This window comes from Dasypus novemcinctus, chromosome 29 (genome assembly GCF_030445035.2).
Source record: "Dasypus novemcinctus isolate mDasNov1 chromosome 29, mDasNov1.1.hap2, whole genome shotgun sequence".
Lineage (NCBI taxonomy): Eukaryota > Metazoa > Chordata > Mammalia > Cingulata > Dasypodidae > Dasypus > Dasypus novemcinctus.
Genome location: NC_080701.1, coordinates 22,869,204 through 22,884,433, shown reverse-complemented (window position 1 = coordinate 22,884,433; position 15,230 = coordinate 22,869,204). Strand labels below are relative to the sequence as shown.

Sequence of the window (15,230 nt, the reverse complement as noted above, 5' to 3'; positions counted from 1 at the left end):
ATTTCTAATACCTTTGTTTAGTTTTCCATCTGGTATTCGTCCCTGAAACTATTACCTTTCTTTTCTCTTTCCCTCTCTCACGAAAACAATAGCCTCTTAGTACGTACCACATTCCTCCCATATTCAGTCATCTACCTCATTATAGGTACTTTCCTACTACTATAACTCTACACAGTTTACATGATCTAACCTCCATCCTCCCAGAACTCATATTGTTGCTTTGTAAACATATATCACCAATACTACTTCACACTTTTTCCTTCCTTACACAATTGACTTTCCCCAGCACTAATACTTTCCTTTAAAGTGAGCTTAACTAGCAATAAGAAATTGGAATAAGAAGAACAAAGTGACAAAGAGAAGATATAACACTTACGCAAAAACAACAGCTAATTAATCTCCAAGACTAGACAAAGAAGCTAAGGAACTGATTAAACCCGTCAAGAAAAAATGTTGACAAGACAGCAACAAAAATCTACAAACCAAACCAGTAATCAGGAAAACATGGCTGAATCCAATCAACAAACTGAAAATCAGGAAGGGGGGCAGGACTTCGCACAAGCAATGAAAGATCTCAGAACATTTATCACCGACAAATTTGATGAAGTAATGAAAGAGGTTAACAGCGTGAAGACAACACTTGGAGGGGAAATTGCAGACATGTGCAAAAAAATAACAGATATGATGGAAATGAACACCACAATTCAAGAAATCAAAAATACACTTGCAGCAAATATCAGCAGACTAGAAGAGGCAGAGCAGAGAATTAGTGATGTGGAAGACAGTGCATTGGAAATCAAACAGATAGTAGAAGTGGTCAATAAAAAGGTAGAAAAAATCCAGATAGGACTTAGGGACCTGAATGATAACGCAAAACGCTCAAACATACGTATTATAGGCATTCCAGAAGGAGAAGAGAAGGGAAAGGGGTCAGAAGGAGTGTTGCAGGAAATAATGAATGAAAACTTCCCAAATCTACTGAAAGAGACAGATGTACATATCCAAGAAGCACAGCGCACTCCACTGGTCATAAACCCCAACAGGCCCACCCCAAGACATATACTTGTCAAATTATCCAATGCTCAAGACAAAGAAAAAATAATAAAAGCAGCAAGAGAAAAGAAAACCATCACATACAAGGGAAACTCCATAAGATTAAGTGCTGATTTCTCATCTGAAACGATGGAGGCAAGAAGGCAGTGGTATGATATAGTCAAGGTACTAAAGGAAAAAAATCTCCAACCAAGAATACTCTATCCAGCTAAACTAGCATTCAAAAATGATGGAGAGTTCAAAATATTCACAGATAAACAGAAACTGAAAGAGTATATCAACAAGAAACCTCCCCTTCAAGAAATTCTTAAGGGAATTCTGCAGGAAGAAAGGAAAAAACAGGACAGTCAGAGATGGAGGAGAGTGTAAAAGCAACAAGAAAGACAAAAATAGAAGGGGAAAATAAAATAATACAAACAAAATATAACAAACACAAATCCAACCAAAATATGGCTACCATAAATAACTCTCTAAACGTAATAACACTGAATGTCAACGGATTAAACTCACCTATCAAAAGATTCAGACTGGGACACTGGATAAGGAAATACGACCCATCTATATGCTGCCTACAAGAGACACATCTTAGACCCAGAGACTCATGGAGGTTGAAAGTGAATGGCTGGAAAACAATCATACAAGCAAACAACAACCAAAAAAAGGCAGGAGTAGCTATATTAATATCAGACAAAATAGACTTTAAATGCGAAACAATTGTGAGAGACAAAGAAGGATACTATATTTTAGTGAAAGGGACAATTTGTCAAGAAGATCGAACAATCATAAATATTTATGCTCCTAACAAGGGCGCCTCTAAATATGTGAGGCAAACGCTGGAAAAACTAAGTGAAAGAATAGATGCATCTACAATTATAGTGGGGGATTTTAATACACCACTATCAACTCTGGACAGAACATCTCAAAAGAGAATCACTAAAGAAACAAAACATTTGAACAGTATATTAGAAGAGCTGGATCTAATAGACATATATAGATCATTACACCCAAACACAGCAGGATATACATTTTTCTCAAGCGCACATGGAACATTCTCCAAGATTGACCATATGCTAGGCCACAAAGAAAGGCTTAATGAATTCAGAAAGATCGAAATCATACAAAACAATATCTCTGACCACAGTGGAGTGAAGCTGGAAATTTGCAAGGGACAGAGACCCAGACTTCACATGGCAATTTGGAAATTAAACAGCACACTCTTAGAAAAACAGTGGGTCAAAGAGGAAATCTCAAAAGAAATCAATGACTATCTTGAAACAAATGATAATGATAACACAACATACCAAAATTTATGGGATGCAGCAAAAGCGGTACTGAGAGGGAAATTTATAGCCATAAATTCATATATCAAAAAAGAAGAAAGAGCAGAAATTGAAGAATTAACTGCACATTTGAAGGAATTAGAAAAACAACAACAAAGTAACCCAACAGGAAGAAGAAGGAAGGAAATAACAAAGATAAGAGCAGAACTAAATGAAATAGAAAATAAGAAAGTACTTGAAAAAATAAACAAGACCAAGAGCTGGTTTTTTGAGAAGATCAACAAAATTGACAAACCTTTAGCGAGACTAACAAAGAAAAAAAGAGAAAAGATGCAAATACACAAAATAAGAAATGAGAAAGGTGATATCACCACTGACCCCACAGAAATAAAGACTATCATAAGAGGATACTTTGAAAAACTATATTCCAACAAAAATGACAATTTAGAGGAAATGGACAAATTCCTAGAAATACATAAGCAGCCCATACTGATGAAAGAAGAAATTGATGATCTTAACAAACCAATCACAAGCAAAGAGATAGAATCAGTCATTAAAAATCTCCCAACTAAGAAGAGCCAAGGGCCAGATGGCTTCACAGGTGAATTCTACAAAACATTCCGGAAAGAACTAACACCAATTCTGTTGAAACTATTCCAAAAAATCGAAACAGAAGGAACACTGCCTAATTCCTTCTATGATGCCAACATTACCCTAGTACCAAAGCCAAACAAAGACACCACAAGAAAGGAAAATTACAGACCAATTTCTCTAATGAACCTAGACGCAAAAATACTTAACAAAATACTTGCTAATCGTATTCAACAACACATTAAACGAATTATACACCATGACCAAGTGGGATTTATCCCAGGTATGCAAGGATGGTTCAACATAAGAAAATCAATCAATGTAATACACCATATAAACAGATTGAGAGAAAAAAACCACATGATTATATCTATAGATGCAGAAAAGGCATTTGACAAAATACAGCACCCCTTCCTGATAAAAACAGTCCAAAAGATCGGAATACAAGGAAACTTTTTGAACATGATAAAGAGTATATATGAAAAACCTAAAGCCAACATTGTTTACAATGGCGAAGTCCTGAAATCCTTCCCTCTAAAATCAGGAACAAGACAAGGATGCCCATTGTCTCCGCTCCTATTTAACATTGTCTTGGAAGTACTGGCTCAAGCACTGAGACAAGAACCAGATATAAAAGGCATTCAAACTGGAAGGGAAGAAGTCAAAATTTCATTATTTGCAGATGACATGATCCTATATATAGAAAACCCTGAGAGATCTTCAACAAAGCTCCTAGAACTCATAAATGAGTTTAGCAAAGTCGCAGGTTATAAGATCAATGCGCAAAAATCAGTAGCATTTCTATACACCAATAATGAGCAAGATCAGGAGGAAATCAAGAAACAAATACCATTCACAATAGTAAATAAAAAAATCAAATACTTAGGAATAAATTTAATTAAAGAGGTAAAAAACTTATACATCAAGAACTATACAAGATAGTTCAAGGAAATCAAAGAAGACCTAAATAAATGGAAGAATATTCCCTGTTCATGGATAGGAAGACTGAATATTATTAAGATGTCTATCCTACCAAAACTGATCTACACATTCAACGCAATCCCAATAAAAATCAACACAGCCTTCTTTAAGGAACTAGAAAAACTAACTATGAAATTTATTTGGAATAAAAAGAGGTCCCGAATAGCCAAAGACATATTGAAAAAGAAAAACGAAATAGGAGGAATCACACTTCCTGACTTCAAAACATACTACAAAGCTACAGTAGTGAAAACAGCATGGTACTGGCATAAGGAGAGACACACAGACCAATGGAATCGAATTGAAAGTTCAGATATAGAACCTCATGTATATAGCCATATAATATTCGATAAAGCCACCAAACCCTCTCAACTGGGAGAGAATGGCCTATTCAACAAATGGTGCCTGGAGAACTGGATAGCCATATGTAGAAGAATGAAAGAGGATTACCATCTCACACCTTATACAAAGATCAACTCTAGATGGATCAAAGACCTAAATATAAGAGCCAAGACCATAAAGACCTTAGAAAGCAGTGTAGGGAAACATCTACAGGACCTTGTAATAGGAAATGGCTTCATGAATATCACACCAAAAGCACGAGCAGCAAAAGAACAAATAGATACATGGGACTACCTCAAAATTAAAGCCTTCTGCACCTCAAAGGAGTTTGTCAAGAAAGTAAAAAGGGAACCCACACAATGGGAGAAAATATTTGGCAACCATATATCTGATAAGAGACTTATAACTTGCATATATAAAGAACTCATATATCTCGAAAACAAAAAGATAAACAACCCATTTAAAAAATGGGAAAAAGATTTAAACAGACACTTCTCCAAAGAAGAAATACAAATGGCTAAAAAGCACATGAAAAAATGCTCCAAATCCCTAGCTATCAGGGAAATGCAAATCAAAACTACAATGAGATACCATCTTACTCCCATAAGATTGGCAGCCATGAAAAAAACAGTAGAATACAAATGCTGGAGAGGATGTGAAGAAAGGGAAACACTCATCCATTGCTGGTGGGAATGCAGAAGGATCCAACCATTCTGGAGGTCAGTTTGGCAGTTTCTCAAAAAATTATCCATAGATTTGCCATATGACCCAGCAATACCACTGCTGGGTATATACCCATCAGATCTGAAAACAAGGACACAAACCGATATATGTACACCAATGTTCATAGCAGCATTGTTCACCATCGCCAAAAGTTGGAATCAATCCAAAAGTCCATCAACAGATGAGTGGATCAATAAAATGTGGTATATACACACAATGGAATACTACTCAGCTGTAAGAACCAATACACTACAATCGCACGTGATAACATGGATGAACCTTGAGAATCTTATGTTAAGTGAAGCAACCCAGGCATTGAAGGACAAATACTATATGACCTCAATGATATGAAATAAGTTAACTGCCTCAGAGAGCTAGAGTCTGGAAAAGTGGCTTACTGGAAATCGGGGGGTGGAGGAAGGATGTGAGTTAATATCTGTAGGGGTGGAATCTGTGATAAGCTGGGGGTAAGTATGAGCACAAAGAAGGGACAAAATGGGGGCAAGGGGTTACCTTCGGGTGGGGTTTTCTGGGTTTGAGGGGGGCTGGGGATGGGAAGAGGGGTAATATGGTCCAAGAAATAGGTGGGAGGGAGGGGCAACATACAAACATGGGAGAGTGCCAGAAGTTCGTTGAGAACTAAATGTTGAGTAAAACGTATCAAAGTATAAATAGGAGGGTCACCTGGATAGGACGCTCAGGGGGTATGGTCTGATGCGGGACGGACTCCGGAGGGAATAGCTGAAGGCTCATTTTGCCAAGGTGGGTTCTACCACTGTGTGGGGTGGACCCATATCCTGGGGAAGACTAATGCCGTCGAATAGAGAGAACTGTATCTCTCGTGAGAAAGGACGGCTCCCAGGGCATTAGATTGGCAGGCGTTGTGGGCCCTAAGGGGAGGGGAAAATGGACGTGCAATGGATATAACAAAGGTAAATAAGGGGGCAAAAGAGGAGTTATCTGAGAGTACACGAGGATGAATATAAAACAGCTAATATTACACCAAAAACATATAGGGGACGACAGACTAATAATGAAAACCATAAGACAAAACATAGGATAACTAAAAAATTTAGAAAACTGTACAACCTAAAGTATGGACCACATAGTAAGCACAAATGTTACCTTGTTTGAAAACTATAGTTTCGGAATCTGTACATCAGTTTCAGGAAATATGATATGAATAAGTTAAAAAGATTATTGCTGTGGAAGGGAAAAGGTTTTATGGTGGATCTGGGGAAATACTGTATATTGTATATATGAATTTTGGTGATCTAAGACTCTTCTGAAGCTGACATTATGTTGGGATTCACTTTACGGGAAGTTTTGGATCACAGAGTGGTTCAACAATGGCAGCGGAGGAATACTGATATGGGATGTTATTGACAGGATATATATGGTTGACAGGGAGTTATACAGGGCATATGCCCAGGGTATATGGTAATGTCTATATATACTCATAGTGGAAACAATTAAAAACAACAGCTGGGGGGGTACTGGGCTCCTGGCCGGGGGGTCACTGTTGTGGGCCCTGGGAGAGCAGCGGCAATCCTCCAGGTGCAACGGCAAGAACCAGGAAGGAAGGAGGGCCCAACAGTGGGCTCTTGATACTAATGGCTACACTTTTGAGCCTATGCACCTGCAATAAGAACAAGGCCTAGAGTAGCATTGTGCCTGGGGGTTTCCTCCTGACAGCCTTCATGTTACTCAAATGTGGCCACTCTCACAGCCAAACTCAGCGTGTAGATGTGATGCATTCCCCCCAGCGTGGGACACGACACCCGGGGATGAGCTTCCCTGGCACCGAGGGATCACTACCACATACCAGCTGAAGAAGCAACTAGAAAATGACCTTGAATTAAAGATTCAATGCGGAACAGCAGAATATACCTGTCTAAATATAATAACATGACTTCGGGAAGCGGTTTGACCTAATGTAAGGGGGAAATGGAAAGGAGAAATGAGATTATAAGGCTGTGAGTCTCTAAAAAAGAGTCTGGAGGTTGTCAGAAGGAATACCCCTATGTACAACTGAACAGAGTCTAAGAGACAGATAAAGTAGATACAACCCCAGGTATTGGTTCTTTTGAGGGATAAAGAGACCCACGGGTTCTATGGTCATGGCAGAAGGGGTTCACTGCCATGACAGATGGCCCTTCTTTGGAGCTGGTGTTTCTGCGTGATGGAATTGGACTCAGAGGGGATCTCTTTTCACAAGACTTGCATGCTACTTTATTGGAATTGTAGTTGGTGCTGAGTTTAAGATATATGTAGGGGATTTGAATCTCTGGACTGATAATATGACACCCAGGCCCAGAGCCTCAACAGACTTCAGCTCCTACACTTTGACTTATTGGACTTACTCCACTCAGCTAACATGGAGTTGAAGAAGGTCAACCACCACAACATGGAGCCTAGAGTGTCTACAACTAGAAGCGGGAAGAGTGCATCCAGTACCCATGTGGAATCTAAGCCCTCACTTGACATAGGTGTGCAATGGACACAACCAATCCAATGTCCACAGAGGAAATGTGAAATGGGTGTGGGAACGGTAGCCATGGGGGCTGCTGGGTGTGGGGAACGGGAGGAAGAGATGAGATGTGGAGGCGTTTTCGGGACGTGGAGTTGTCCTGGATAGTGCTTCACGGACAATTACGGGACACTGTAGATCCCCCCAGGGCCCACTGGATGGAACGTGAGAGAGTCTGGGCTATGATGTGGACCATTGACTATGGGGTGCAGTGATGCTCAGAGATGAACTTACCAGGTGCAATGGATGTATCACGATGATGGGAGAGAGTGTTGCTGTGGGGGGAGTGGGGGGCGGGGGCGGTGGGGTTGAATGGGACCCCATATATTTTTTTTAATGTAATTAAAAAATAATAATAATAAATAAATATTTAAAAAAAAACACAGGTGGGTGGACAGATACAGGCTTAATGCTTTCAAAGTACAAACTTAGAGCAGTGCTCTAATTGCTTGACTAACTGATGTCAAACATTTATAGGAGGCTCAAGGATGGTGCTCAAACTAAATGTTTTATGGGATAGAGAGGAAAAATAAAAGAAGAGGCACTTTATTAAAAAAAAATGTTTTCCTTGAAGTGTAGGAAAAAAAAAAAAGAAATGAATTTCCTTGGGAAACCATAGGTGTTTAGAGAGACATATCTTTTGTTTTATAGAAATCTGTTCCATGTTTCACTATTTTTTAAAACTCCCAGTTGGTCTTACTTGGCAATATTATTTGTTTTTAAATCTTGTAAACAATAAAGGCCTTATATGGTTTGTTTGTATTTAAATCTTACTGTTAATACAGTTGTTTGCCCCCATAGAATGTGCTTGTCCTTAAATCAATAGCAATTTAGTGTGCCTCAATTCTAATTTTCTAGACCAAATATTCTGTAGCCTATATGAATAAGAATATAAGATAATAAGGTAAATAAATAAAAGCAATAAGTTCGTTTCTACTAAAATTTGCTGTAATACTTCAGTCAGGTTACAACATCTAGCTACCAGAAGAAGTTAAGATGGGGTGGAAAATGTCCTTCTATGGTAGTCATGCAATTTACATGAGTGACAATGAGTTAAAACACAGAAAGATGCTTAAGCACATAATAATCCCTATTTAAATGTTTCCAACTATTATTATGTTCATTATTATAAGAAGCATCAATACGTTAAGAAAACAGAACATACTGGGAAGTTTATATGGAAAACTGAAGGAAAAAAGACAGTTGATTGTGTTAATGAAAAAATCACGTGTTCTTTGGTAACAAAATTAATCAGTTAAAATAATACAGAAGTGTATGAAACATATTAGCTCTAGATTATTTTTATAATTATCAACTTGTATTTTAAGTGTACTGTTTGATGAGTTTTTACTTGATTTTGTAACAAACTCAAACCCACAGAAATAATGGAAATATCATATAAAGAATAAATTTTGATTCCTGACCGAGTTACTAATAACGTGCCAACACATTGCCCTGATAATTCTAAATATTTTTCTGTGTAATCCTTACACAGAAATGAATTCTCCTACATAGGCACAATAGACCCATCAAAATCAATACATTAAAGATTATACATTAACAACTCTAATCCTCAGACTCTTCTCATACTTCCACAAATGTCATTGTATTGGAGTTTTGTAGTGAAAGGATCCAGTTCAGAATAAAGCATTACATATAAATGTCATGCCTCCTTAGTTTACTTGCCTATGTTTTTGTTGACTTGTATGACCTTTAAATGTTTTATGATATTATTTGGTAGTGTTCCTCAATTTAGGTACATGGGATGTTTCTTCATGATGAGATTAAGGTTGCTGTCTTGGATATGCATTCATATCAGTATGGACTCACGCTTTCCTATTTTACCCAACGGGTTATAATCTGTTACTATCAATATTGTTTTTGACACTCAAGTTGCCCCAGATTTGAGCAGTGGGAACCCCTTCGGATAGACTTTTTTCCCTTTGATAAATTTCCATCATTCTTTGAGCACCTCCTTATTTCCTGAGATAAGATATTCCAGTTTGTATTTTCTTTAAATGTTGGAATCAGTCATTTTCCCAACATGCACTGGTTCCTGTTAGTAGAGAATAAAACCATGCTCTGGGAGGTACATATAATCACTTTTATCAGATTTCTTAAGACACAGACCAAGGCCATACTACCATCTTAAGAAGTTTCCACAGTGCCATTGCTCTCAGCTGCAATTCACAAAATCCCCACTACATTAGTCTCCTGTTATGGCACAATGTACCTGATCTTCCAGACCTAGTGAAGACAGCCAGGTCTTGGGGCAGATTACTTTACTGATTTCTGGGTTCCCTGGTTTGTAAGGTTTTCAATAATACTTTTGTGTCCCTTCTCCCACCTCCTACACAGTTGTATTATTTTTTTTTTTGTCAGTGGATTAGTCCCACAATTTGTTACACTATATGTTATATACATACACATGTTTGGGGAACATGTAGTATGGTCTTTTGTTGTATGTTTGTGTGTTTTCCTGGTTGTTCTACTTTGTATGAGAATTTGGAGAGGTTATCATGCTGATGATTTTACCTCACTGTTGCCATTTTCTCCCCGTATTTAAAACTCCTTCCTCCCTGTTTCCAAGCCTCCATACTATCTCCTTCTTATACTACCAGTTTCTTCTGCTCCTTCTCACCCTGTGTTGCTTTTTTCTGCCCTGTTCAACTTGTAAATCAGACAGTTACTCAAAGCTTGCTCTTAAGCCACCTTTTTTTATTCTATAACTTCTAAACAATCTCATCTCTTTACATGTTTTCAACTCCAGTTAAAATATGCTGATGGATCACACATCTTAAATCTCTTGCCTTTTGGGAACCAGATCCATTATTTAACCCATATAAGTAACAACTCTATTTGAATGATGAAGAATACCCTAAATTCAACATATACAAAATGTCTGAAGTTCTTCCCACTTTTAATCTTGCTTAAAATATTGGCCTTTTAACATTTCTTAATAAGTTATAATACCCAAAAGCCTAAAAATAATTCTTGACATCTCCCTTTCTTTCATTCCAATAAACTGTAGTTCATTATAAAAATCCTCATCTCCAAAATATCACTGCTTTTCTCCCCTGATATATTTTACATTCATTTTACAAGATAATCTTTTATTATTCTTACTATATAAACCTATTAAAATACAATTTTCTATATTTATCATGAAATCAAATTCGCATATCATGACTGCTTGTTATGGCTCTTTCCTCCCTTTCCTATATTAATATCATGGACTTCCTCTCCTGACATCATTCTTTAGCCCCATTGTCTTTTACTTAATTTTTCCCTCCCTCAATTGCTTTCCTTCAAATGATCATTGAGTATCTCAAGCTAATTCCCATGCAAGTATCATTTTAAGTGCTGATCCTGAAAAGCTCTTCTACAAGCTCTTTATATGACCAGATTAATTTCTTCTCTTGCAGGTCTCAATATAAGTAGACATACTACCTAAACCACCTTATCAGATACAATTCTTTCTCTCCATATAGTCTTCATAATAGTACCTTACTATTCTTTCTTGGCATCTGTTGCAAGCAATTCTTATTTTGTTTATTCTTATGTCTATTTTATATTTTCTGTCCCTAATGGAATAACATATTTAGGACAAATCTATCTGTTTTCGGTTTTTGTTATTGTGTGTGTGTTATTGTTGTTGCTTGGTAAGGCCAATTAACACTACACATGGGACACAGTAGATCCTCATTACAAATTTAAGAAGGAAGGAAGGAAGGAAGGAATTTCCACTTAAGACCCTAATTAACTCCAGGTAGTCATCATCAACATCCACTTTCTTTCCATATCATAACATTCAGAACTACTTAGTGCACTTTCCTTCAACAACTTATACTCATGTTTGATAACAAGTTTTATATAAACAAATATATATTTAATAAAAATAGTCAAGTTCTTTTGCAAGAGATTATACACCAATGGCTAATATAAATATTTTACCAAGAGAAGATATAGATTGGACCAAAGTATCACCTTACATTGCTTCAGGATTCATTATGCAGGTAGTTCCTGGACAGTAACAATTGTAGACATCATCATATGTTAATCCCAGACTAATTCCAAGCAACTGTGCCATAACAACTGAAAATGCCTCTAAAGTTACCGACTTGGCATACTAAGTAGAAAAAAAAAAGAGAGAGAAGAGCAGCATTGTTGTCTAACTTACTTTTTCACACCTTCAATCTTCTGAAGCACTTTTGACCATATTACCTAATACAGTTACAAATTTCAGAAAATGATAAATGAAAACTAATTATTTTATTAAGATCTTGGGAAAAAAATGAAATAAATTGTGTTGCTCTTTGTGAGTAACAGTTCTTTTCAAACAAATGGTTTTCAATATAATAAAGTAAGATCAACCCAATCATATATTTTTTAACTTTTTATTGAATTAAATTACAAAATAATTCAAAAACATTTTCAATATTTGGAACATTTTCTCAATAACTATATTATTTTTCAAGTGAACACTTGGAAAATACAATCAGATTCTAAAGTATTGAATTCACAATTAGCTTCGAACTCAAAAATAATTTTATGAGAGTCAAATTAAATGGAAGACTAGTGTAGTACCATGTGAATGGAACTTCTTTTGTTTTAAAAATAATATTTGAGTTTCAAATTTTAAATAAGCATTTTATAAATATTTGACAAAATTATGTGAAGGATACACTGCATATAATTTTATTTCTAGACATAGATGTTAACTCTTAAATGTGATATAATTGCTGAAGAAATAAAAATGCATACCAGAGCAATTCCTGCAGCAAAGTTTGGATTGCATGCCATTCCATGATACGTTGCTCCCACATAATTAGGATGGTCCCTATAACTAAATTATAAAAATATTCTTATGAATGAACATATTTTAAATGATGAATAACTTAATGATCTTTTAAATATTGGATTCCTCAGTAAAGTCATACTTCCTTTAAAACATGGATATTACATATCAGGTCTTATGCTTCCAATCATTTTGCATTTGGGTAATTTTTCTTAGTTTCTATAAAGATAAGTTCTAAAGATTTTAACATTGTATGTTACATACACCAAAGCATAGAAATACCTAATCCTCACCAAATAAATTATCATTGTTGTCATCACTGGAATCAAATAACTGTAAGGTGTAATAATCAGGATATGCTAATGATCATAATTTGTCCACAGTGAAACCAGAAAGTTGGTGGCGGACTTGGCCCAGTGGTTAGGGCCGCGGTTCAAACCCGGGGCCTCCTTGACCCATGTGGAGCTGGCCCTTGCGCAGTGCTGATGCACGCAAGGAGTGCTGTGCCACGCAGGGGTGTCCCCCACGTAGGGGAGTGCACCCTGTAAGGAGAGCCGCCCAGTGCGAAAGAAAGTGCAGCCTGCCCAGGAATGGCGCCGCCCACATGGAGAGCTGACACAGCAAGATGACACAACAAAAAGAAACACAGATTCCTGTGCCGCTGACAACAACAGAAGCGGACGAAGAAGATGCAGAGAACAGACAACCGGGGTGGGGAAGGGGGAAGGGGAGATAAATAAATAAATAAATAAATCTTTAAAAAGGCAAAAAGAAAATTTACAAGAAGTCTTGGATTCAGGAAGAAGGAAAAGGGCAATGGAATATGCAGTAGACTCGCTAGGTAGAAAAGAAACAGGGTGTAGGAAGTATCCTCACTTCTGAATCTCCAAAGCTAACCTTAGATTCCACGAGAAATACCAAGAGAGTTATAAATATATTCCTTATTGCTTAAAATCTTTAGGATTGTGTTTTCGTTTTTTGCATCAAAAAAAAAAAAAACAAATTAGTGCAACAAAAACCTATTTTTTAAAAACCTTGAAAGATTCAGAGAAAAAAAGTTAAATAGCTCCATTTTAAGTATTTCTGGTGACCATGGGGATAATAAAGTAGTCCATTTCAGGTATGAACTATTTTAATGTCTCATGTTGTAGTCAACATTATACATTAGCATTGCATTGTTAATTAATATTATGTTTGTTTTGATATTGAAATGATGGTTTCAATTCTTTTTCACAGAGGAAAACTGTTAAGAAAAACACAAATGCCCCATGCTTACCCTGAGGCCCTCTATATGTTCCATACCATTACATTTCCATTTCTTCTCTTTGAGAAGAATGAACTTCCATGATTTAATGTCTCATATTGTTATCAAATTTTTACATTTTGCATTTTACTGCACAGTATATGCACATTCCTCTTTAAGATATCCTTTTATGATACATTTTAAAATTTGCATATAATCTTGATATTTAGAATATCAAATAGTTTGATAACTCCCATAGCGACGTAAAACAAAGTGCTTACATTAAGAAGTATGCCATATCAGAGGACCTTTGAGTCAAAGATTTTTGTTTCCATGACAAAAAACGTTGGAGTATATCATCAGCATTCCCGTCCGTTGAAATCTTATTTTTGTCTGACCAGAACTCCAAATAAGATAGGGTAACAGTCATTTTAAAGTGGGAAAATATCTGAAAACAGAAGATTCATGCTATGTGGTTTGGGGCAATAAGAAATATAATTTTAAAATACCACTTTAAATCTCTATACTTTATGTATTTTAAATTCCCTACATTTTGGAGATCTAGTTTTTGGTGGATGAGACTAGATGGCAGGACTATACGTTTTATAAAAATGCAAATGGTTTTCTATATAGATAATTTTAGTGTATTGATAATAATAATTAATATTTAGAGGTGAAACATAAATACTTACAGTATTGAGAAGACCAAAGATATGGACAACCTTTTCAGTTGCAATTGATATCTCAGAGCCCATATAATCGAACTGAAAGAAAAATTCTGTGTTATATCACTAGTGAAAATTATTAAACTACCATATATAAAATGGATATAAAGCATAACATTTTAAAGTGATTCAGTGCTCTGGTGAAGGAATAGAGGCAGAATTAAGATTTATCAAGAATTTACTTAATATGAGGCAGAAATCTGGGGACTTTACGTATTAGTCAATAATATTAAAATGAGATCGTTTTTATTATTTTCTTCTTTATAGATATAGGATGGAAGAGTAAGGTTCCAAGATCACATCGCTAGTAAGTGTGAAAATCTCATGATTGAAGTAAATTTCTAACTGAGGCCTATTTTATCTATTATAGTATGCTGCTGTTATTTATCATTTTCTCAATGAGATAACCATATACACTGGCTAAACAATGTGCTTTTCAAAACTAGAGTCTGAGTATTGTAATAGTGAACAATTTCAAGACTATGGCCTTATTCAAGGAAACAAATATTATTATTATTTACTCCAAAATTCTACATGTGCACCAAAAACATGAAAAGTGGCAGCTTGGTATCTTCGATAATGTCCACCAAGCCCGCAGAAGACTGTTGACAGAAAATATAATGGAGTAGATAGAGTTCCTTTAGACAGAGACAAAAGAAATCTTTTCCTTCTGTTCTCTGAGTTCCATATTGTGGGAGATTGGTCACACTTTGCTACTTCTCTGTAAGCTCCTCCAATAAACCATAGTGTATCCTTACAACAGGTAGCACGTGTGCTGTGAATGAAGGTGATTTTTCAAGGCTAAACATATGAAAAGCAAAACGGTGGAATGCAAAAGTATAATTTTGGAAATGAATCCAACTATATCAGTTATCACAAAATATTAACAGGCAAAACTCTATTTCAATAACAAAGCGTACCAAAAAAACCACAAAACTTTACTGCAGGTTAAAATAAAAGCCCT

The 15,230-nt window shown here is 36.1% G+C and overlaps 1 protein-coding gene across 6 annotated transcripts in view; it reads right to left on the bottom strand.

Annotated features, from left to right (window-relative positions):
* The window catches only part of LOC131276545 (A disintegrin and metallopeptidase domain 3-like), a 122,727-nt gene that overhangs the window by 57,400 nt on the left and 50,097 nt on the right, over nucleotides 1–15,230 (bottom strand). For all 6 annotated transcript variants that reach the window (XM_058289836.2, XM_058289835.2, XM_071212669.1 and 3 more), the window contains exons 8-11: nucleotides 14,234–14,305; nucleotides 13,823–13,989; nucleotides 12,265–12,346; nucleotides 11,493–11,629 (exon numbers count right to left, since the gene is read on the bottom strand). In XM_058289836.2, coding sequence (XP_058145819.1) covers nucleotides 11,493–11,629; nucleotides 12,265–12,346; nucleotides 13,823–13,989; nucleotides 14,234–14,305 — 458 coding nt within the window. The remainder of the gene's footprint in view (nucleotides 1–11,492; nucleotides 11,630–12,264; nucleotides 12,347–13,822; nucleotides 13,990–14,233; nucleotides 14,306–15,230) is intronic.